This window comes from Cololabis saira, chromosome 1, assembly GCF_033807715.1.
Source record: "Cololabis saira isolate AMF1-May2022 chromosome 1, fColSai1.1, whole genome shotgun sequence".
NCBI classification, from domain to species: domain Eukaryota; kingdom Metazoa; phylum Chordata; class Actinopteri; order Beloniformes; family Belonidae; genus Cololabis; species Cololabis saira.
This window is the reverse complement of record NC_084587.1, coordinates 6,168,062-6,193,889: the sequence shown is the minus strand read 5'-3', so window position 1 is coordinate 6,193,889 and position 25,828 is coordinate 6,168,062. Positions and strand designations below refer to the sequence as shown.

Below are 25,828 nucleotides of genomic sequence, written 5' to 3'. Positions count from 1 at the left end.
TCCTATGGATTGCATGAGAAATATAAAGAACTATAAAAATGAGTGGAAATAGTCCCTTTTGGCAGAAAACTGCACCAGAAAGGGAGACCAGACACCTGATTTGGACCAAACATCCTGTGGATAAGCGATCGCTGCAACCTGCTGGTTTCTACGTTGAGTTTACATGTTTCTGTCAGCTATTGAAATCTGCTTGAAATCCTGGTTTATTTGGAAAAATAAGAGAAAATAAAATAAAAAATTAAAATGTGCTCGATGTTTTCAGACCTCGGGCTTCTGCGTCAGAAAACTAGGCAACGGAAAGGGAATCGTGACGCTGCTGGTTATCGAGGAACGGGGGAAATGTGCCCTGAAGTCGGACTTCCCAGGCGTTCCTTCACAAGTCCAATGATGAGGGGATGAAAGAGTTGCAGCCACGAGTCCCGTCTGCCGCGACGTCTTTCCCGGCTCTGATATGGAGCCAAATCAAGGCCAAAAGTTTTGCTAATTTGAAAATAAAATTTGAACCTGAAAATTCTTTTTTACAGTTTCAATTTTTTTTTTTTTTTCAGTATCAGATCTTTTTTTTTCAGTTTCAGAACTTTTTATTTCAGTTTCACATCTTTTTTTCAGTTTCACATCTTTCCCTCTCCCTCTCAGTTGATGCCCCGCCCCCCACGCCAGATCGGGGCCAAAAGTCTGAAACTGAAAAAAAAAAGTGAAACTGAAAAAAAAAATTTGAACCAGAAAAAAAGAAAGAAGTGAAACTGAAAAACAAAAAGATTTGAAACTGAAAAAAAGATTTGAAACTGAAAAAGATTTGAAACTGAAAAAAAAAGATTTGAAACTGAAAAAAAGTGAAACTGAAAAACAAAAAGATTTGAAACTGAAAAAAAAGATTTGAAACTGAAAAAAAAAAGATTTGAAACTGAAAAAAAAGATTTGAAACTGAAAAAAAAGAAGTGAAACTGAAAAAAAGATTTGAAACTGAAATAAAAAGTTCTGAAACTGAAAAAAAGATGATACCAAAAAAAAAATTTGAAACTGTAAAAAAGAATTTTCAGGTTCAAATTTTATTTTCAAATTAGCAAAACTTTTGGCCTTGATTTGGCTCCATACTCTGACCGCTAACCTTCCCGACTCAGCCGAGCTGCTCCTCTGGCGACGCTGGAAAAATGTTATATTTGGCGCAATTGTTCTCAAAATAACATTTGAAAAAATTTCTAAATAGAAAACAAAAATAAAATAAACCACCAAGTGCTAAAATGACCAACTAAAAAGATAAGTTTGAAACACGGTTATTTTGTGCACAAATAAAAAGGACAGTGACGTTTACCGGTACAGTTTTAACTGTAGTCTTCGTACGACGGACCGAGATCCTCGGTTTTGTTCGCTCTCCGTCCCGTCCTGGAACCCCCGGCCCGGTCGGAGCGGGAGATCCTTCCACACGCTTCATATTTGGTTCAGTCCTCAAGTTTCACAAACCTGCTCGACTTCTACGTAGCTCTGCGTCGGTTTGGGAACCGGTTCTCCGTCTATCTAAGCACCAAAGGGTCGGTAAGGTTCATCGTGTTTAAGGAAGAAAAAAAAAAAAGAAAAAGAAAAAGGAAACTCATGCTAAAACAGTCCGGCAGGCGGACGTCGGTTCGGTTTTCGGGCCGACATCAGTCCGTCAGCACGCTTTTTGTCCTCTTGCCGAGCTTGCCGCCGCCGGACGAGGCGGAGCCGCCGTTGCAGGCGGCCGTGGCCGTGAGCAGCGTCAGGTCCTGGTCGTCCTGCGGGTCGAGCTCCGGCAGGTCGTCCTGCAGCTGCCGCAGGCGCGCCATGGCGCGGTCGATGGTGGCCGTGCCCACCAGGTTGAAGTCGTGCATGCTCACCAGGTGCAGCAGGAAGTTGCGGCAGAGGTTACGGCGGATGATGTGGCCGCCGCGGTGCTCCACGAACACCATGATGGCCTGGTTCATCTGGTTGTCCGCGATGAAGCTGGAGGGACAGACGGCGGAAAAACTGGTCGGATTATTTATGTGTTTATTCATTATTTCTTTATTTCATTCATTCAAGAAAAACAAAACAGTTGAATATGATAGAGGGTCTGCATTGATGTCACTTCCCCACTGGACCAGCCCCGTTACTCGCACTGAGTGGCAAAAACGGCTGCAACTAGTGGAGAAGACGTGATAACAGCCGATTATCGACTTAAATTAAAGGCAGTTGGACTTGACAGAGACCCGTACAGTTACCAAGAACCAGTGGTCCATGGACATTAATATTTGGTACAGTTACCAAGAACCAGTGGTCCATGGACATTAATATTTGGTACAGTTACCAAGAACCAGTGGTCCATGGACATTAATATTTGGTACAGTTACCAAGAACCAGTGGTCCATGGACATTAATATTTGGTACAGTTACCAAGAACCAGTGGTCCATGGACATTAATATTTGGTACAGTTACCAAGAACCAGTGGTCCATGGACATTAATATTTGGCCACAAATCCAGTTTCCTGATATTTATATGTACCTAATTTCTACGCCGGGGAAATACACGAAGCAAAGCTTGAAGGCTTACAAAAGTCTTGACGCTTGGTCCGACTTCAAGGCAGGATTTGTTGTAGAAATTAAAGTGATGAGGACACCGAACTTTATGATTTGACCGTTTAACGTTAGCTACCCAAAAATCCAACATTACCTGATACAAAATGGGAACCACAAATCCACGTTTCGGTGCCTGGAATCCAGTTGTTTCTGTGAATTGCAGCGATCCATTTCTCTCTCTTAATCTTATCTTTCGTCAGTCTGTAAAACGATAACTCTGATTTCTTGCTAAATCTCTGAGTACAGTCGATCGCACAACAGCTCTTTCCCATTTTAGATGTTTTTGAGTTGCTCAAACTGAAAGTTTACGCCGACACTCAGTCTTTCTGACACTCAGTCTTTCTGACACTCAGTCTTTCTGACACTCAGTCTTTCTGACACTCAGTGGGCGTAACCCGCTGTGAAGTTGCATCTGTGACGTCATGCACATTCCCTCTATTACAACAAATCTCTTTCCTTGAATGAAAGGCTTATTTTATCTGTCTCTTTCTCCTAAGATATCAAATTTCAATTAATGTAATAATAAAAAACAAATGTGGATGTTTTATTCCAATGATTATTTGTTGTGATGAGTGTAACTCCCCATACCACCTTAAAATGTTGTTATATGGCTCACTTGTGTTTTCGTCATGATGAGTGATTATTTTCACCTGTGCTCATTACCACACCTGTGGCTATTTATACGGGTTCCTTTCCTCTGTATTGCTATTGCCCTGATGAAGGCCAGATAGGCCGAAATATGTTGGCAGCCGTATTTGAATAAAGGCTTTTTTATCCTTTTAATCCACCTCGTCTCGAGTGCCTGGATCTCTTGCTTCTATTTTTCCAGACAAGCATCTCTGTTTAAACGTTTTGGTTCTGAATGTGAAGTTCCACAATCTAAAAGGAGTGTTTAACAATATTTTTTATTTTTAGTACTTAGAAAAAATGTTTTTTTTTTTTTCATGTTTCAGGAAATGTTAAGTTGAAATAATTGTATTTAATTTTATTGGAGAATTAAACAAACAGTTTACTAGTTTGTATAATATGTAAATAAATGTCAATTATTCTCATAAAAGAGACAAATTGGTTGTTTTTATTAAGTGATCCGTCTTGTTTTCTATTGTATATTTATAATTGGGCTTTAATGAAGCAAAAGTACGTTTTTATCTGATTAATCAATGGAATATTTCATAGAATAATTGATCACCAACATATTGGATAGCTGCAGCTTTAGTCTCCAGAAGCGACACGAGTTTGCAGATGTATGAACGGAGCGATCAGCACGGAGGATCAAACTCACCCGTGTTGCATCACGTGAAGGTTCCACAGCTTCATCACCTCCTTCTCTCCCTCGTTAACATCCGTGAACTCGTCCAGTTGCTGCAAGTAACAGAAGAAAAGAAAACTGATGAATGGAAGAAGCCGAGACTCTCAAACTTGTCTTTAAACATTGATCTGTATCCGTGTTGCTCGTACGTCTAAACTAACACAAGGTTCAGCCTTGAGGGCAGTTCTAGCCTTTAAACCCTGATGGAAAAGTTCAGGCGGTTGATACTAAAGACCAGCGCTGAGTGAAACCGAGATGAAGTTCAGTATTGGAAACAGTTTCTACTCCGAGGACCCGAGTTATTTATGAGAAACGGTGCTGACGCTAATGATTTCACTCTCCGTTGCCGTGGTAACCTGTAATCTCAAGCCTTTTTGATTCTCTCCATCTCAGTCGGCGAGCTGACGCCTCGCTCACCGTCAGGGATGGGGATCCATTCAAATGTCAATAATCGTTTCGATTCTGATTCTTAAGATTCAGAATCGATTATCAAGATTTGATTCAATTCCGATATTGATTTGGGTTAGTGTTATTAAAACTGTTTTTTGAGCTGTTGCATGAATTATATGACTGTAGTTCTGCAACATATTAATACTAGTATTATATTGAGATTCAACAGCAAGTATTGCAGCTAATGATGCTGTAAGGACCAATCACCTCCCAGAATGCTGATAGAACTGAAACAGAAACATCGTGGAGAAGAATTATCAAACAGATCCAGGACAGCAAACAGAGGACGTATGAAATCGCTTTTATTTTTTACCATATTCAGTTTTTTTTTTCCTGTCTTTTTTTTACATTTTTTTATTTCTGAAAAATTTGGTTTTCAGCATTTTATGCAAATTTAACCCCAAGACAGTATATAAAAGTAATGAAATACAGGACTGTCTCAGAAAATTAGATTGTTGTGATGAAGTTCTTTATTTTCTGTAATGCAATTAAAAAAACAAAAATTTCCTACATTCTGGATTCATTACAAATCAACTGAAATATTGCAAGCCTTTTATTATTTTAATATTGCTGATTATGGCTTACAGTTTAAGATTAAGATTCCTAGAATATTCTATTTTTTTTAGATAGAATATTTCAATTTTCTTAAGCTGTAAACCATGATCAGCAATATTAAAATAATAAAAGGCTTGCAATATTTCAGTTGATTTTTAATGAATCCAGAATGTATGACCATTTTGCATTATAGAAAATAAAAGGACTTTATCACAATATTCTAATTTTCTGAGACAGTACTGTATAGACAATTTATGCAATTACAACTGAAAACTTTAATGTTTTCATACCTTTAAACATATTTAAAGGCAAAAACATGTAGTTATTCTCATGTCCAACAAAACATTCCTTTTTTGGGCATAAACAAAAAAAAAATACTAAAAGTTGTAATGTAATGATGGGGAAAAAAAATAGATCTTTAGACATACAAATTGATTTTTAGGAATTAGTATGAGAATCGATTCAGAATGGGGGAATGTATTTTTTTCCAACACAGGCCTGCTCACCGTGGCGGTTTTCTCCCGGAGCCACTCCGGGTCCCGCTCGTCCTCACTGTCCACGTCCATCTCCTGCGGCCGCAGCGGCATGCAGCTGTCGCTGTGGAAGTACAGGCGGTTGTGTCCGCTCACGTACGTCCGCTGCTGCTCCAGCTCCCCGTCCTCCGACTCCAGGAACTCCGACAGGCTCGGCTTGGTCCTCTTGGGCCTTACGGGGGAGAAAAACACACCCCGGTAAGAACCAGGTACCACAAACGACCATCAACAGGAGCAGGAACTCTGTTCACCTGGAAACCAGCACGTGGGTGACGGCCGTCCTCTTGACCGGCCCGTTGCGGCTGAAGGCGAAGCCCGGCTGGCTGTGGATGTCCTGAGGGTTGCCCACGTACGAGCCATCGTAGCAGTCGTTGATGGACACGTCTATCCGGGCTCCTTTGGGGTGAGGCTGCACGCAAAAAACAAAAACAACACAACAAATTAGAAAATAAATTAGAGATCCAGCAGATGGGAACCTGCTTCCACATGCCGATGTTGGATGGGTTTTTACATAAATCAAAAGTCAAATACTTGTAAACCAGGGGTCGGCAACTCAAAATGTTGAAAGAGCCATATTGGACCAAAAACACAAAAAACAAATATGTCTTGTATAAGCCTTAGAATGAAGACAACACATGCTGCATGTTTCTATATTAGTTATAACTGGGGGAAGAAAATCGAAATGTTGAGAAAAAAGTAAAAATTTCAAGAAAAAAGTTGAAATCTTGAGAAAAAAGTAAAAATGTCGAGAAAAAAAGTAAAAATATCAAGATTAATGTTGAAGTACAATGTCGAGAAAAAAGTCGAAATGTCGAGAAAGTCAAAATTTCGAGAAAAAAGTAAAAATGTCGAGATTAAAAAAAAGAAAGGAAAATGGAAGAAACAAAGAGAAAAGGGAAAAAGAGAAGAAAAGAAAAAAGGAGAATAAGAAAAAAAGAAATAAAAAGAGAAAAAAAAGAAAAAAAGGGAAAAAAAGGAAAAAGGAAGAAAGAAAATAAGAAAAAAGAAGAAAAGAAATACAAAGAGAGAAAAAAAGAAAAAAAAAGAAAAAAGGAAAAAAAGGAAAAAAAAGGTCAAACATTTTTGAAAAAGCTCCAGGAGCCACTAGGGCGACGCTAGAGAGCCGCGGGTTGCCGACCCCTGATCTAAACTATATTTTCTCACTCTAAAACGAGCAGCAATGAAATATGTAAACAGCTAATCCTGATTGATTAATTAAATTATAATCACACCAGTGCAAGAAGGATTACAGGAAGTCAAGCATGGAGCCACAGATATGAGCCTGTGCTACTTAAGGTATTAAAGAATTAAAAATAGGTGAAAAGTAAATAGTTCTTCACCTCTGAAACTATATATTTAAAAAAGATTTCTTCAGGCTATTCTACAGGTGTGACACTGCCCCCTGGTGGCAGCAGACAACTACAACAGCTAGACGTGTTTCTGGAAAACCCTGCAGCAGCAGATGAAATGCAGAATCCAGAGGATTCAAGTAGACCGGTTCTGTGGACGATCTACATCTTGTGAGGATGTTTCATGAGCAGAGACACAGATATTTTTTATGATTAATTTAAAATTCTGCCATGCCATCTAAAGTTGCTTTCGTCAACGAAAATTCTCACTAAATATCGTCGTCAACGAACCTTAATCACCTGAGGAAAACGAGACGAGACGCAACAGGATGCTGGTCATATCACGATAATTAAATATATAATGCAATATCGTAGACGAATACAAACAAGAAGATTACAAAATAAAAACTCTGTCTTCATTTTTGTTGACCAAAACAAGACGAAATGATCTACCAAAGATCCTTAATGTCCATGTTTCCAGTAGTTTCCTCTGGTTTAGTTCTGCTGCTGGGTGACGTCACAAAATCACAGGAAAAAATAAATCTGTTGTAAACTCAAATTAAAGTCTTCTGCATCTGGAATGAATGTATTCTTGAGTCTATAAGGTAACAATAATATAATAATAAGAAAACCTTGTTTGAATTGTAAAATGGGTTTGGCTAAATACAATCTTTGACTAAAACTAGACTAAAATGGTCCCGGACAATTCTGATTAAAATAAGACTAAAATGCTCAGACTTTTAGTCGACTGAAACTTGACACGACTAAAAGGAGAATGAACGTGACTAAAACTAATAAAAACTAAAATGATAGCTAGACATAAAGACTACTAGACTAGAACTAAAATTGAAACAGGCTGACAGAAACAACACTGGTGCCGTCAAAGAGAAACGTCACAAAAAAGGACCAAAGCTGCCGTTGTCAGACGTGGATGGAGCTAAATCTTTCATCGTTTTCTATCGACGGCAGTTTTCTCGAAGTACAGAAGTGAAGCCAGAACCAGCCGATGTTCTGCTTCATCATGTCGTTAATCGTGTTAGTCCAGAACCACACGGGCGCCTGGTTGAAAGACGTCAACACACTCGGTCTGCATCGGTACAAATGCTGGGGATTCATGTTCTGAATCTCTCTCTCAGTTTCATTAACGGGTCATGGTGACCAGAACACGGACTCTGCAGCTCCAGCGGCACCCAAACCCCTCCTTACCACATAGTTGAAGATGAAGCGGGAGTGGGACAGCTTGAGGTGCTTGAGGAGGCTGTACAGCTTGCTGCAGTTCAGGGTGCACCAGGGGCAGTGCAGGTCGTCCCTCGCCTCCGTCTGCTGCCGCGTGTTGTTGTTGTACAGGAACTGACCGAGGGGAGAAGAAGAAGAAACCGTCACTACCAGGTGAAGTGTGGGGGGTTAACCTGCAGCTCGTTTGACTACCGGGACCGATGCATCAACTCCATGAGGCCAAAACACACCAACCCGAGCACGTTAAATCAACCTCTACTTTTTATGTTATGTAGTTTTTTACACGACCTGACTGTTTTCTGACTTATTAATTATTATTATTAATTCATTTTTATCATTATTTCGGGGGTTTAATAACAATAATAAGTAATAAGCCTGTTTTTACCCCCATTTTCTTTGTTTCGCTGCAGTAAAAGTGACTGACGTATCGGTAAGACCCGCCCCTAGAACCCAGACCAGCCAATGTCTGCAGAGTATCAGTCACATCAAGAAAATCTTGGGAATAAATCATCTGATTTATTGTGTTTAGAATAAAAATAAAGAAGATTCCAGGGAATAAAAACACGCAGCATCAGATTTGATCCCGTTAGTCGCCATGATGGAGCTGTAAACAGGTCGTCCAGGTTAGCAACAGTAACCAGGGAGGGCTGACTGAGGGGTCGGTGTGTCTCCAGCTCAGGTTGGTTCTCACCCCGGTGAAGTAAAGCTTCTTCCTGCAGACACGCTAATTACTGTACCGTAGTTTCCTCACTATAAGGCACTTAAAATCCTTAATATTAAACAAAAATCGCTTTATATATGAATTTAGTTGTTTACTGACCGCAAACCATTTTTTTGTGGTACAATGAACTCAGAAACCTGTCGAAATGTTTGAGTGACTTTGGTAGCAACGAAGTCGGTCCTTGGTTGGGTTGCAACGTCAGACAACGTAACTAATTATGTATCGCTGCAAGCAACAATCATCCAACATCTAGTCCCTGTTACCTTACTGTAATTAGACGTCAACGTCAGGTTTTCAGCGTAAACTTAATTTTCAAATCTGTATCATAATCAATTATAATCAAATGTTGGAATGCAACGTTGTTCCAACCTCACACTAACTTCAGGTGTCTGCTATCGCTGGCAACGATGAACCAATCAGAGAACAGGACGTAGAACGACGCTTAGCTCCTCCACTTTTTATTGGTGGATTTGTGGAAGGCGAATGATTTAAAATGTGAGTTTATTTTTCTGTTTTAGTTACAAATGAATGATATTCTGAGTTATTGTGAATAAAGTTCGACGTGCCAGACTTTTGTTTCGCTTTATGTTTTATTATGTGCCTTATAACCCTTATGTATGAAAATAGATCCGTTCATTGACATTGGACTTATGGTCCGCAAAATACGGTAAGTTTATTTATGAGAAACAAATCTGTTGTGCTTGCTTGCTCCCAGAACCAGAACCTAAGGCTCCGCGGTTCTGGTGTGTGTTTGGCTTGAGGAGAAGCATCTTTAGAAGTTCAGGACAACAAAAACATAATCTCCAAACACATCAGCAGCTACAGGCCCGGCTCAGGCCCGGCTCAGGCCCCGGCCCGGCGTCCTCCTCGCCGGCGTGTGTCGTACCTGATAGAATATACGCAGCTTCTGTCGCGGCTCAACCTGGAGCTGCTCTTTCCTCGTCTGGGTGTCTGTGCTGACCGACTCCTTCACGGCATCTGAGGGGGAGAGACGGAGAAGTTAAAGTTCTGGAGGATCAGAACAACGAGAGCAGAACAGAGCAGCTCCAGCACACATCACATCAGGACATGAGAGCTGTTGACGAGGCCCGTTCAGGCGGGAAACCTGGAAATGTTTGATGAAAAATTAAATTAAGGAAGTCAGATTAGAGCCCAGTACTACCAGATTAGTAACACCTTGTGTTTTGTTAATAATTTAACTGACATGAAGTCTGAATTTGAAGTTGAGTTGATCTGCGTCTGATCATGCACTCGACAGCCGGACTTCAGCGAAACAGCCGACCCAACAGTGACGTACGGGCCTGAGTTCTCAGGTCGCCATGGCAACAGAGTGAGGATCCTCCGTCGTGGCCTAAAGGCCGTCGGACCAGTTCCAGCCCGAGCTTCTTACACCTGTCTCCATCTCCCCGTGAAGCTCAAAACCGACCAGTTTCTTTATTTCCTTTTACTCCACATTCAGACGACTTTATTAATCCCTTTGGGACGTTCCCTCGGGGAAACTGAACTCTCCTGTCAAAGCTCAACACTTTCACTTTTACTAATTATTATTGTGGTTTATTGTACTTCAAATGTCCAGGGGTTACAAAATGAGACATAACAGCTTATCACTTCATTCATTTGTAACAAATTAATCATACATTTATCAATACTTTTGAATTAATTTCTCATCTGATTGACTGAAATGCAACTGACAAAAGCAAAATGATGTTTTCTGTCTGAATTACAAAGATTTCCTGATTATATTAACTTTTGTTTATCATGATAACACAAATCATCAATTTGATATACAATATAACTACGCTTAACACTGGCAATTCCCATCCCTACACTCAGCACGTTCAAATCAAACACCACAAAAACCAAACACCCATATAAAGATAAAAAGATAAACATAAAAAAAAGTGCAGTGCCATAAAAAAAGAATTATATTGATAGAAAAGAAACACCATGAGGCTGCAGATACGACAGATACAATGATATAATCTCACTATATTCATAATGACGCCAGGATAGAGGACTTTTATTTATTAAAATAGAACCTCATCACAAATCTATCAGTGACTGAGATTAAAATGCTCCTGTGACTTCTGTGTTTTCTGACACAAGTTTTAATTTAACAAATTACAGACGCGGCGCATTCGCCCTCGATTAACGTTGGAGAAGTCGCCCTAATTATTACAAATGACTGCAGGTCCCCAGATTAGTCTGAAATAGACAGCTAAACTTTACGTTTAACCGTCTATCCTGGAGATTTCTCTCAGTTCTCGTCAAGAACAATAGAAGTAGAACGTCCTGCATGACTGAGTTACACCAGCAGCAGCAGCTCATACCAGGAACTGGTTCGTTTTGAAGCTTTGAAAGTTAAATATTTAAATTAACAGCATTGGCATCATTGTCTACAGGTTTGACCAAGGTAAATTTAAGACTTTTTAATACCATTTCTAAAGAAAATTTAAGACCAAAAAGACAAATCATTACGAAATCCAGCGTTGTGGTTGCCAGATCTGACAGGTTCCAGCCCAAATGCGATGTAAAACCCGCTGAAATAATGCAAAACCAGACCAAATCATACACTTTCTCTGTTAAAACTGTCAATTATTAAATGCATAATACATTTCAAGCTTCACAACGCCACGAAATAGCCAAAAAAAGTTCAGGCTTCAAACAAAGATTAAATTAACTAGATTAAAGCAAATATAATATCAGTGAGTTTATTGTGTAAGTTTCTACTTTTCTCTGCCACAACGGAAACTTTTTTTGTTAATAATTTCTCCTAAATATTTAGTAAAAACCAGGAAAAGCAGCCCAAATTTATATTTTTCAGCCCAATTGTTATCAGAAATAAATTCCATAATTGGCTCTAAGATTGAACATCATTTCTGTACAATATATCTGGGAAATATACCAACTACACTAAATACCTCAGAAAAATACCTCCTTAAAATATTACTAGTAGCTTCCAAGAAATCAATAACAAGGAAATGGCTAAACAAAGAGCCACCAACAAAAAGAGAGTGGCTAACAATTGTAAAGGAGATGTTTGTCGTGGAAAGGCTGACATTTTCTCTCAGACTCTGCATGGATAAATGTGACAAGTATTGGTTCAAATGGGTGATGCACATGAATGTTGTAAAAGAAGACCTTTTATGTTAACATATTGTGAACATTTTCTTTCTTTCCTTTAACAATTACTACAACATGCACCTCATTATTATCATTTCTGTGTCACCTATTTATAAGATATCAAGGTAAATTCTCTATGAGCTCAAGAGTAATATGGATTAAGGAGGATATGGACTGAATCACACCCGGGTCTCTATTGAAGCCTCCTGTCACCTTTACTCCCGGTGGAAATGTCTCCATCCAACCTCACTGAGCTCGAGCTGTTTTGCAAGGAGGAATGGGCAAAAATTTCAGTCTCTCGATGTGCAAAACTGATAGAGACATTCCCCCAGCAACTTACAGCTGTAATCGCAGCAAAAGGTGGCACAAAGTGTTAACTTAAGGGGGCTAAATAATTTTGCACGCCCAATTTTTCAGTTTTTTATTTGTTAATAAAAGTTTGAAATATCCAATACATTTCGTTCCACTTCATGATTGTTTCCCACTTGTTGATTCTTCACAAAAAATTACAGTTTATATCTTCATGTTTGAAGCCTGAAATGTGGTAAAAGGTCACAAATTTTAAGGGGGCCAAATACTTTCGCAAGGCACTGTATGTTCATCAGCATCAGTACATCTGTGTTATATTTGTGTTACTGTAAAAAATAAAATACTAAAATAAAGTTAAATAAAAAAATCTGTCCACGATACGAAGCTTTGATTCCCATCATTTCCTGAACATTGACTTTTAATTTAGCAACTGTACAATATAAACAATAAACTATTGATTTCTCAGACTAACATTAATAGATCCCCACAGGTGACCCGTCCGGGTGTGAAGGTTCCCGGCCCGCCCCGGTACTCACTCATGAGGGCGGCGCGGTGGTGGCTGGTCCGGGTCTCCATGGGCGTCGGGGCGTCAGAGTTGCGGGTACCGAGGGGTTTGGCCACGGGCCCGGCCGACTTCCCGCCGGTCTCGCCCGTCCAGCGCAGCGTGAACTGCAGGGTGGGTCCCTGAGAGAAGGTCTCAAACGGAGGCACTCTCTGTGGGGGAATCACACAAACTGGTTTGAAACGTTCCTTAACGACGTTTAGCACTTTACCAAAATCAATAAGAAAACAATCTATTTCAGACGGATAAACAAGATCAACTTCATTTTTACATTTCAGGCCTTCAACAAACTCTAAAAAAGACGCTTGTTTGGGACAAAGTGGAGCTGTGATGATGGTTTGGTACCAAACCAACGCCCACAAAGCCGCCTACGGTACGATTATGGGCTGTAGAGACGAAAGATCACCGCTGTGACAGACTCATGGGATAAATGTCCAAATCATCTGTTCCACTTGGCCGTCACCCTGGTAACAGGTCGCCTACGCTGCTTCTTGTACATTTTTTCTTTTAATATTATTTGTTCTTTTGTATCGCACCAATTACAACAAATTCCTTGTGTGTGTTTAACTACTTGACAATAAACTTCTTGCTGATTCTGATTGAAACGGCGTGTTAATGCGACCCGCCGAGATTCCTTCAAAACAAAAGAACGAGGAAGCGAGTCGTAGAAGAAATCAAGATTTAGGGACAGGGAAAGAACCAGATTCGGTGGAGTTGCGGGACTTCAACACAAGAAGACACTGGAAGTTACTGATTTTCATCATCTTCTTTTCATAGATCAGTCGTACAGCGTGACGTGCAAACGATCTTAAAACGACCGAGGAAACCGTGGAGCGTTCAGGAGACGTGAAAGGCTGAGTGACTGAGGAACAAAAGGTAGGCAGATTTTCTCCACTCACAATCGTCGAAAGGTTTAAAAAGCAAATGTCCCATAAAGGTAATAATCCTCAGACGTCCCTGCAGTGACAACTGTCTGGACCTGGAGCTGCGTCTGCATCCCTAGACTCGGAGGATTCTGGGAAGAACCGCTGCACAGTTCCTGATAGGCTGGCGTGAGCTGTCAATCACCCAGGTCTTGGAGACCCCCACAGGCTGGAAACAAGACCACTGAACTTTCTCTTCAAGTGTCTTCTCTTGAAGACACTTGTGAGGCGATAAGTCTTCAAGAGCAAAGCAAAGGAAGTCCAGCTGCCCTGATTTAAGACCTTGACGTTACTCCAGGTCTGTTTTTGGGAAGAAATGGACCCGGTGTGCTCTGGAGTAGAGATGATATGGGCCAATTATAGTCGTGGTTTTCATCCCGGGTCCTCCAGAGCCCCAGGTCCTGCAGGTTCTAGAGGTTTCTCTGATACAAGTGACTGTGTCACCAACAGAGTTATGCAGCCCTCGAGTTGGTAGCGACTAGTGATGAGAACCAGGATCCAGGGAAACTAGGGATCAGTCCTGATCTGAGTAATTTCATTTTGAGTATCTGCCGATACCAAGTCCTGATCCGATGCTTTCGCAACATTAAAAAGATTGCAAAACTGCAAAACAAACAGATCCACGTTGTCCCCTATTTTTATTTTATTCTTATTTTATCATTTTGCACTTAAACAGAGCAGTTCTCTTGAAAGTAGCTAAGCTTTATTCCGAACATGAGAAAACATAAAAACAAGTCAAAATAGCCAAAACAACAAAAAAATAAATAAATAAAATAATGTTACCATGTCCGAAAAAGAGTAGAAAGTAAGTAAGTAAGCAAGTAAGTAATAATAGTGCAACTATTAACTAGTAAAAAACTCTTACTGCTTACTGTCCTTTTCTGGCTTAAAGAATAAAATGTTGGTGTTTGAAAGACCTAAAATCTTCCTCACGGTAGCAGGGTTTCCATCACGCCGACACACACGAGTCGGCTAGAATGCGAGACAGGCTGCTGCATTTGTCTGAAAGCTCATCTGAGGACGACGACGCTTGGTTCGGGTTTCAGTCACCGTTGTAGCTTAACTTTTATTTATTTATCTCCGCTGTAACACGGCCGTGTGCAGATCACCACCAACAAACACGGCCCACACTCCCCACCCCCAACCTCAGCTTTCTTCATATTAGCAGCGTTGTTGTGCAACATTACGTGGACCCGTTGCTTGCTGATACCAGTTGTTTAGCATTTTTTCCATCATCTGTTTGATGTGCAGATCAAAATAATGAGAATAAAATATAAATCTGATCCCTGATCGGGATGCAACCTTCGATTCGGATGAAACAACGTGATCGGGCCTGATTTCCCATCACGTGATCGGATCGGGACAATACATCCCTATGGGAAACATCTAAAAACATGCAGGTTCAGGTTCTCGAGGACCAGGAACCGCTGATCTAGTCACCAGTAACACATCCGTGGTGGCGGAGCTGCATCACCGTCTCAGACCGGGTCCGTTTACAGGTCTGGGAATCGCAGCATTTGTGCTACGGCTGCAGCTATCAAATATTTTTGTCATCGATTAATAGAAAACAAGACAGATCACTTGATTAAAAACAATCAATTAGTTTATTTTATGAGAATAATTGATTTTTATTTACATATTATGCAAACTAGTAAACTGTTTGTTAAATTTTCCAATGAAAATAAATAAAATTATTTCAAACTTAACATTTCCTGACACATAAAACTTTTTTTATTTTTTTTTCTATGTATCAAAAATAAAAAAATATTCTTTAACACTGCTTTTAGATGCAACTTCCCATTCAGAACCAACACGTTTAAACAGAAATGCTTGGGTGTGGAACAGGACTCGGAACAAGAGTCTAACACCATGTGGACCAGGACTAGGGCTGCACGATTCTAGACAAAATGAGAATCACGATTTTTTTGCTTAGAATTGAGATCACGATTCTCTCACGATTTTTTTCCAATATAAAATTTATTGCACTTATTACTTTAACTTTGCAACAGCTGAACAAAAATATAATAACAATAAACATCTCTTGTCTTCTTTACTCAAACCTTTGAATAATTTAAACAATAATACAATTTTGAACAATATTTGTTCCTCCCTGAGTTGAACACCCTTTCAGAAAGGGGACTTGTAACAGATCCTGTAGTTCTGAGGCAACAAATTATTCCTCTGGCTGCTTTTTGCTGTAACAGCTGACATTGAACATAAAAACAATAAACATCTCTCTTGTCTTTAAATAATTTTAACAATAACAATTTTAACAATATTTATGTGCAATATGTGTCAGGTGATGAGAAAGGTAGATGTTTCTCCAAATGTAATCCACAATCGTTAACAAAATATAACAAACATGACAACATGATAGTTGACCATGACAGGACTACAACAACCTAGAACATAGGCCTAGTCCTTTTTTTATGCAGCCATCTTTATAAAAAAAAAAAAAAAAAAAAAAAAAAAAAAAAAAATTATTATTATTTTTTTTTTTTTTTTTTTTTAAATCGTCGTCATTTGGAAATGAGATCGCGTTCAAGCATGAATCGAGATCGCGATTTTTTTAACGATAAATCGTGCAGCCCTAACCAGGACCTTCATTACTTTTCATTAAAAAGAAAGAATCTGTGCGAAAGATGAAGTTTTCATTTATTTTTGATTCAAACGAGGCTTCGAGGCATCATTTTTTGTAATTGAGTTATTCCAGGAATCATTGCAGTCCTACTGGAGACGTTCACCATTGGACTTAAAACATGCCATCCGTGTGATTTGTGTATTAAAAATAAAAAATATTCTTAAACACTGCTTTTAAATTGTGCAACTTCACAATCAGAACCAACACGTTTCAACAGAGATGCTTGGCTGTGGAACGGAACAAAAATATACACCATGTTGACCGGACGTTCATTTTTAATTTGAAATAATCCCTTTATAAAAAGGGACACATGGGTGTTAGCACGTTGTGTCACATTAAAAAGAACCCATGCGAAACGTGAATTTGTGTAAAATATATTTTTTATTTAAACAAGGCTTCGAGGCAGAGGAAATTCCTCCATCATTTTTTGTAATGGAGTCACTCGAGGAATCATTGCAGCCCTAATTTGTGCAGAAAAGTACTCCGCGGCTTTAGAACAACGTTCGCCGACTTCAAGACGGCTTTTTTGGGCAATGTGTTGAAGACCTGAATTATAAAAGCTGATGTAATGAAGTTGATGAGAAAACTATGAAATATAATCAAGTGAAAGTTATTTTTTTTGCTCCAAATGCGGGCCACATACCTTCCCATCCAGGATGGTTTCCCAGGTTGCTCTCTTCTTGCTCACCGGACTGTCCTCGGTCCCCTGCATCGACACCTCGTACTCCCCGTCCAGCAGCTGCAGCCTCCTTTAAAAAGGGAAAGGTAAACTTTATTCATCCCCGACGGAAATTCATCGGTCACAGCAGCACGATACAGAACAGAAATAAACAGGAAAGACAAATAATAAATAAATTACATTAAAAAAAACATAGAAAGACTGTACTCTGCTTGCTGGATTAAAAAAAAAAAACAGTAAAAAAAGGATATAAAAACAGTAAAAGTGGAGTGGTTTAAAGTGCTTCTTTTTTTTGCAGTAATGTCATGCGAATGTCACTAGATAATGACAGAAACAACAACAACAGTACAAACTAAGAGTTTCCCCATTGAGGAAGTAATAAAGGATTATCTTATCTTATCTCTCTCTAACTACTAAAAGCACACGGCAGCTCTGGTGTGAAGCTCATCCAGGATTAAACCAGAAAAGGGGGAAAGTGATAGAGATGCACGATCAGGATTTTGAGGGGCCGATCTCCATAACCAGTATCTGCCGATCCCGAATCACAGTGTGAAATCCATAAATTCGTCAATATTGTTGTCTCAAGTACACAACACTGACATTGTATTATGATTATTATATATATTATATTATGTAAGTATCATGAATCGACTGTTTTATTTCATGCTGATATGCAATATTTTCACACTCTAGAGACTCTTAGAGACGACTTGGACTAAGTTTACAAAGAGTAAGAGTAGTTTACCAGTTTAAGCTTTCCTGTGGTAATAAATGGGTGACGAGACAACATGTGACCAACACAGACAACAGCAGATATTTCACTCTCTCAGAGTTGATACACGTTGTAAACTATAAACCGTAGTTTTTCTGTGGAAAAAGGAATTAAATCCTAAAATAAAAATTAATTATGAATTATTAAGCTTTGCGAAAGCTTTAGCGATAGCATCCGCCGCATGTGAGGAAACTATTGCAAACTAGCTGCAAATGACTGACACGACTGTCGTCCTGCATAAGGGTTAGGTTTAGTGTTGGGTGTGACTGTATGTAGTCTGGTTGGACCACCTCAAAAACGAGATGATTCATCTCAAGGGGCTATCCGTTAATAAAAATTTAGTCTGGTAATACTCCGGCGGACATTCATCAGTGAAAGTCGGCAGCGCGTACTGGGATTCGAGCAGCTAACGACGCGTTTAAACCCGATGTCTGCTACAACGACAAACAGCTGATGATCAAGGCTTATGAATCCATTACCTTATGATGTATGCTGTCGTTTATAGGTCTCTGTTACGTTCAGCATTAGTTGAAGTTAGTGGCGTTGCTCCTGTTCTTTCTCTGCCTGAGCGGCAGCCAACTTTGAAAACTTAATATACTCCTTGATGTGAGAAACTTTCAAATGTCTTATCAGGTTTGTTGTGTTGAAATCATTTTATAACATTCCTCCTCGGGGTATTTCCTTTGCACACAGCTTGCAAACTGCAAATTTGTTGTCCTATTCGGACGTTGTAAAACGCCCATACCGGCGAGGCCGGCCACACCCCCTTGGGAGACGCGGTCTTAGATGTGGGAACCCAGGCGCGGGCGGTGGTTTGTTGTTGTAAACGCCATCAGATCTAGGCCTGTGTTGAAAAGATCGATTCTCCGATTTTAAATCGATTCTCATATTAATTCCTAAAAATCGATTCATATGTCTAAAGATCGATTTAAAAAAAAAAAAAAAAAAAAAAAAAAAAAAACGTTTTTTTTTTCATCATTACATCACAACTTTGGATACTTTTTTGTTTATCCCCAAAAAAGGAATATTTTGTTGGACACGAGAATAACTGGTGCCATGTTTCTGCCTTTAAATATGTTTAAAGGTATGAAAACATTAAAGTTTTCAGTTATAATTGCATAAATTGTCTATATTTCTTTGCTTTATATACTGTCTTGGGGTTACATTTGCATAAATGTTAAAAACCAAATTCTCATAAATGGGGAAAAAATAAAAGCCATTTCTTTCGTAACTACAGTCATATAATTCATGCAACAGCTGAAAAAACAGTTTTATTAACCGTAACCCAAATCAATATTGGATTGAATTGGATCGAATCAAAGCGTGATAATCGATTCTGAATCTTAAGAATCGGAATCGAATCTTGATATTTGAATCGATCCCTAGCCCTAATCAGATCGGCAGCTTTGAACTATTATTTTCACAACGCCGATCAAAACCGATAGGGGATAGGGATACCGATCGGTTGCCGATCCATCGGTGCATCTCTAGAAAGTGACGTTGAAACTCACCTATTCTTGTCAAACACAGTCATCTGTGCGACGTAGGTCTCGGTGGTCTCGCCCTCCTCCCTGTGGGACGAGCTCCTCTTCTTCCTGCTCGGGGTGTCCAGAACATCTGAGGCACAAAAACACAGGAGGAATCCTGGATGAAACCGGCCGAGCCTTCAAAAGTGTTACCGGAGCCTACGCGGGACGCCGACGCACCGATGTTCTCGTTGGTCTCCCCGTTGACGAGGCCGTTGGCATCCCGTCTCCCTGTGCGCGACACCCTGAAGAGGAGCGAATAGGACTTGACCATGTGGCTGTTGCTGGGCTCAAACTCATTGCTGGACACCAGTAAGGAAGGGTAGGAGCCCGTCTTGGTTTGGTTAGTGTCAGGGTTCAAAGGCACCTGCTTTTTACCTGTAGGCACTTGCTTTATGGGGCAACTGACATCCTGGGGAGATTTAAATGAGAAATAAAAGAAGGGATTAACACAGAGCCACGGGTAGAAGCTGCACAAGAACCGGACCGCTGCTAGAACTGGCGCTTGACTTTACCTTGCGTTTTTTATGGCAGACTTTGACAAGTAGCACCTCCAAGGAGACAGAATTTTGTTCGTTTTCTGAATTCTGTGATGGCTTTTCTGATGAAAACAATAACAAAAGCCAAGGTCAACAATTCTGTTAGTTAAATATAGAAAAACAAACTCAGAAACAAGCAATGCTGCTATGGATAACGACTTTGTTTCCAAATCTCTATTTACAGCAGAGAACTTGCTCCAACAGCAACATTTACAAACACAGCACTTACAAAAACCGCCTACAGTATTAATGTTGGCCACATGTGTTGGTTTGTGATGACTTCCTTCTGTTTTTTGTTCCTTTATCTCATTCTGCACTGTTTTTCGTCTCTTGTATATACTTTTTTATGCTTTTTCGCTGCTGTGTTGTGTCTACTGCTGCTGCTCAAAGCAAATTTCCCCACTGAGGGATGAATAAAGGACTATAATCTAATCTAATCTAAAACAAACACAAATAAAAGCACTCAGCATGTCCAGATTTGCTTACCATCCTTATGGAAGAATCCTGTGAATGTCAACTGTAGATGTGAAGACAAGCTGGAGGACGAAAGGAAAAGGACACAGGTGAGACGGAGACTTCAATCTCACCAGGTGAGATTTGTACGAACAGAAGCACAACAGACGGTTCCCCAAGTCTCCGTTAAAGTCGACATGGACCTTTTTGTTGTTTTTAGCCTCATTGAAAAAATGAATGAATACATTTTAACCTCAGATGTCCTTTATGACGCAGATAAAATAATATTAAAATGTACTAGGTGTCATATTATTTCTATCCAAATAAAACACCATGTGTGCTCGTGTACAGCTTTATATACAGGACTGTCTGAAAATTAGAATATTGTAATTTTCTGTAATGCAATTACAAAAACAAAAATGTCATACATTCTGGATTCATTACAAATCAACTGAAATATTGCAAGCCTTTTATTATTTTAATATTGCTGATCAAGGCTTACAGCTTAAGAAAACTCAAATATCTTATCTCAAAAAATTTCAATATTCTGGGAATCTTAATCTTAAACTGTAAGCCATGATCAGCAATATTAAAATAATAAAAGGCTTGCAATATTTCAGTTGATTTGTAATGAATCCAGAATGTATGACATATTATTTATTTATTTTATATATTTTTTTAAATTGTATTACAGAAAATAAAGAACTTTATCACAATATTCTGATTTTCTGAGACAGTCCTGTATACAGCTGTATACGGGTCAATGACGTGACACCTATATTTTCTGAAAAACAGATTTTTTTTCAATTCAAAAAAAGGTTTAAATGGATAAGAAAATACCATATATATGAACTACCTGCCCCACATATGGACTCACTTGAATTTTACAAAAAATACTAGTTATTTGGGATTTTGTTGTCGTTTTAAGCGTCAAAATGTCATGTGGTGCGACCGTCCGACCATGACTCTGGTTTTGAAAACTTATTTTGAAATCACTCTAAATGTTTTTAAATCAATCTTCTGCCCTATCTGGCATGATTTCTGAAGTGTCTTGTAGTGTGTAAGATTGCAACACATTTGTATTTATATTTCCATCATAATATACGAACAAAGTTTGACTGATTATGTCCATTTTATAAAATATAATGTGGCGCGACCATTAAAAACACAACCATTTCTGTATAATACTGAAAACTTGTAAAAAAAAAAAAAGATGTCAAGATGTTAAGGAGATTAATTTATTTTAATATGAATCATGGTTGCACCACATGACTTTTTTAAGGCTAGTGCCAATTCATCTTGACAAGAAACTCAAAAAATTGACCTGTTGAAAATCCTTATTCGTCATTGACCCATACATTATTTTAGGACAACAACCAAACATGTCATGGGGGGAGGGCTTGATTTGCAGATTCTGCTACAGATGAAAGTGGTTGTGGGTGTTGCCAGGCAGCTTGCCAGACAACTTCTACCTACATGTCGTGCAAAAAATACATTCATTTGAGAAGCAAAAGCTTCCAGGAACGCCTCTACTTCTTACAAACTGTTTCTGTTTCCAAAAGTACACGGAAGAAACTCGTACTCGGTTGTGAGGGTACAAAGTTTACTAGTTTCCCTGCATGCCAAGTACCAGCAGATGCTGCTTCTTCTTTCTTTTTTTTAAATTGAGGTGACTATTTGGAGAAAATGACTCAATATGACGAGTTTCATGACCGCCCCCAGCACTGGAAGGTCATGAAACTGAACCGTATTACTGTTTCATATTTAAGTATTTAAAGTTTTTAAGTGCAAACACCACAGGTACACAAAAGTCACAGATTAGCAAGAAGACTTTATAATTTCTGTTACTACATTTTACCACTGGACCACCACATGTGTCCAGTGTGCTTTCATAGCTGTCCCAAAGAGACGATTGTGTCTGATCTTTGTTATTGTTCCAGTTGATGAAGTTCATACTCCAGATCTGGTTCCAGCTCGAACACGCACGGATGGATTTCTGCACTTTTCAGTTTTAAAAATGTTCTGCAGTCTCTCTCAAAGACTCTTTAAAATGCAAAATGCAAATCAAGCTGCATTAAAATGCAGATTGATTTGTGGGTTTGGGTTCGTCCCTGAACCAGCAGTATCAGGAGTTTTGCACGTCCATAAGAGACGCCCACCTTGCAGAGGTTCAACCAATCAGAAAACACCTATGACAGCATCGTATTACTCATCTCTTTCCTTTATCGTCCTAAAGTAACCTAGATAAGCCAAAAATGCAACACTTAAGAGTTTTGTTACCTTGGAGAATCCTGCTCTCCCTTCATCTTCTCAACTCTCTGCAACATTTCATCCACTTTGAATGTTTTCCTAAGAGGAGAAAATGATGAGTAATCTTTCAAAACGATACACACGAACAGAGGGATTCGTGCTGGTTTACCAAAACCTGAATCCAAACATAGATTTCATACCTTCTGGCGTTTGTTCGATTATTTCGGTGAGACATGAACGTAAGTGTTCTGTGCAAAAATATGGGCTAGAAGGAGGAGAGAAGGAGGAAGGTGTCAATAATTCAGGAGTGCAGCTTGAGGCGGTTAAAGTGCAGAAAAGAAGAAAATGAGCAGTTTACTTACTGCAATCAAGTTCCTTGTACGGAGGAATCTGTATATCTGAGTTGGTTCTGGGGATTAAATAGAAATGATTTTAGAAACAAATTCTAACTATGTCATAATCACTTACATCATGTTCAATAAAATACGGACTAAAAGTGCAGGGTTGGAGGATAAAATGAGGGCGCTTTTATCATTTATCATGTTTTTCCTCACAACTGGTTACATAAACACAAACCAAAGGTTAGTAAATAAGTTAGGACAATATTAGCATCTTTCAAATCCATTGTTTCAAGCTGGTGTAACACATTTTTCATGGCTGTCAGTGTGGGGACAGTTGCAAAATGTTTGTTTTTTGCGTATCTGACACATACAAACACACAAAAACTACATTACCAACAGACAATTACACATTTATCTGAATTTTGAGGTTGTCAAAGATAAATAATCTCTAAGAAACTGAAAGAAATGCAAAAAGTGTGCCCAGTCTCCCTTGCTAAAAAATAAAATCGACTTTTCTTTTTGCTTTTGTGCATGTGTTATTATTCTGCAAAATAATGTGAAAGACCGCCCCGTTATGTGGTCTATGTGAAACACATAGAAATATTCAATTATATATGTATGTATGTATGTATGTATGTATGTATGTATGTATAATTACAGAATATAATAATATAGTAATAATAATACTGTTATTTAGCAGTGTGAGTTATAAATACGGGTTAAATAATTAGTGAATGGGGGTAGGATTAAATAAATTTACACTTCTTCCTACTCCTTTTTGCACATGTAAATTAAGATATCAAGTGTTAAAGTACGAAATTCTTTGTTTTGTTTTCTTATCTTCTCTTGAATTGTTGTTTTTTTACGTATACAAAATAAATAAAATAAAAATCAAATTTGACTTTCTGTTTAAGTTCAAATTATACATAAACTGTGAGATCTACAACTGTCGAAGCAGATTGTATGGGAAGCGGACATATGTGAGATCATTTATTTGAATTTTGAGGTTGTCAAAGAGAAATAATCTCTAAGAAACTTAAAGAAAGGCAAAATGTGTATCCAGTCTCGCTACTACAAAACAAAATCTACTTTTTTTTGTCTATTTTTGTGTACGTGTTATTATTCTTATAAAAAAACAATACAAAAATACTGCAAAATAATGTGTTATGGGGTCATTGACAGCATTTGTCTGTTTGAGTACAAATTATACATAAACTGTATAATTTATACATACATAAACTGTGAGATCTACAACTGTCGAAGCAAATTGTATGGGAAGCTGAGAGATGTGAGATCATTTATTTGAATTTTGAGGTTGTCAAAGATAAATAATCTAAGAAACTGAAAGAAACCTAACAGTCACAGCTGCAGGATAGGTGTTATTATAGTGTTATTCCGGTGTTATTATGGTGTTATGATGGTGTTATTCCGGTGTTATTATGGTGTTATTATAGTGTTATTCCGGTGTTATGATGGTGTTATTCCGGTGTTATTATGGTGTCATTCCGGTGTTATTGTGGTGTCATTCAGGTGTTATTATGGTGTCATTCCGGTGTTATTATGGTGTCATTCCGGTGTTATTATGGTGTCATTCCGGTGTTATTATGGTGTTATTATGGTGTGATTATGGTGTTATTCCGGTGTTGTTATGGTGTGCTTGTGGTGTTATTCCGGTGTTATTATGGTGTGATTATGGTGTTATTCCGGTGTTATTATGGTGTTATTCCGGTGTTATTATAGTGTTATTATAGTGTTATTCCGGTGTTATTATGGTGTGATTATGGTGTTATTCCGGTGCTATTCCGGTGTTATTCCGGTGTTATTCCGGTGTTATTCGGTGCTATTCCGGTGTTATTATGGTGTCATTCCGGTGTTATTATAGTGTTATTATGGTGTGATTATGGTGTTATTCCGGTGTTATTATGGTGTTATTATGGTGTTATTCCGGTGTTATTATAGTGTTATTCCGGTGTTATTATGGTGTGATTGTGGTGTTATTATGGTGTTATTCCGGTGTTATTCCGGTGTTATGATGGTGTGATTGTGGTGTTATGATGGTGTGATTGTGGTGTTATTCCGGTGTTATTATAGTGTTATTATGGTGTGATTATAGTGTTATTCCGGTGCTATTCCGGTGTTATTATGGTGTTATTCCGGTGGTATTAATAGTGTTATTCCGGTGTTATTATGGTGTGATTGTGGTGTTATTATGGTGTTATTCCGGTGTTATTATGGTGTTATTCCGGTGCTATTATGGTGTTATTCCGGTGTCATTATGGGACCAGCGCAGCGGGGAGTCTCACTCTCGAAGGCCTGCAGGAACAGCTCATGGTCGGCCTGGATCTGCTCCATCTTCGGCTTCTTCAGGGAGCTCATCACCGCCGACGAGGCGGGATAAACGGCTCCGTTGGCCTTGCAGCTCGCCCCGCTCATGGTCGCGCCGGAGTTCTGGGAGTCACGGACGACACCGCATGCCTGAAGGAGAAATAAATAAAATAAAACACACAACCCGGTAAACAGAAAAACCGGTCCAAAAAAGCGGGTTTGATTTGATTCCCCCAGATGTTCTGCGCATGCGCGTTAGCAGGCGGGCTAACAAGCCCCGCCCCTGCTAACGTGGCTAACGCGGCTCTACATGAGGGGAGGGGGGTCAAAATTCAAATTTCAAACCCCCCAGGGGGAAAAGGGAGACTCACCCGGGCGGATGGCATTAATTAAGAGACAGACTCGCTGTCTGAAGTTGAAGTCTGAGCAGAATTTCATCAACGGCAGACACGACGGGGGGCTAGCAGGCTAGCGATGCTAACATGCTCCACTGCGGCGCCGACGCGGGGCCGGTTTCCCGGCATGCACTTGGGGGAGGATACAATACAGTCTATATTCGACCGGTTAACGTGATATCGGTCCAGTATGCGGGGATAAATGTGTGATCATTTGTCCCGAGGATGTTCCCTTCAGTTTGTAGTGAACAACAGAGCAGCAGGC

The 25,828-nt window shown here is 39.2% G+C and overlaps 1 protein-coding gene across 2 annotated transcripts; it reads right to left on the bottom strand.

Moving 5' to 3' along the window:
• Positions 1-1,197: 1,197 nt before the first annotated feature.
• On the bottom strand, positions 1,198-25,828 carry suz12b (SUZ12 polycomb repressive complex 2 subunit b). Of its 2 annotated transcripts, none has more exons than XM_061729309.1 (17): positions 25,540-25,828; positions 25,147-25,318; positions 22,865-22,911; positions 22,703-22,767; positions 22,533-22,601; positions 20,286-20,335; positions 19,776-19,861; positions 19,441-19,672; positions 19,246-19,351; positions 16,927-17,032; positions 12,694-12,871; positions 9,612-9,703; positions 7,975-8,118; positions 5,671-5,828; positions 5,393-5,591; positions 3,855-3,934; positions 1,198-1,983 (listed from the first exon to the last, which is right to left on the bottom strand). In XM_061729309.1, the coding sequence occupies exons 1-17, from the start codon at positions 25,552-25,554 to the stop codon at positions 1,641-1,643; spliced, it is 2,142 nt and encodes a 713-aa protein (XP_061585293.1). In that variant the 5' UTR covers positions 25,555-25,828; the 3' UTR covers positions 1,198-1,640. The 2 variants fall into 2 exon arrangements, with proteins under 2 accessions (XP_061585293.1, XP_061585302.1); XM_061729318.1 differs by having other exon boundaries at positions 1,198-1,959.

What these genes read in the sequence shown, in the direction of transcription:
- suz12b (XM_061729309.1), bottom strand. An exon ending in AGCTGCGTATATTCTATCAG is followed by an intron (nt 8,119 to 9,611) that starts GTACGACACACG and finishes CCCCTCGGTCAG; the next exon opens with TTCCTGTACAACAACAACAC. An exon ending in GCTTCATCTTCAACTATGTG is followed by an intron (nt 5,829 to 7,974) that starts GTAAGGAGGGGT and finishes TTTTGCGTGCAG; the next exon opens with CCTCACCCCAAAGGAGCCCG.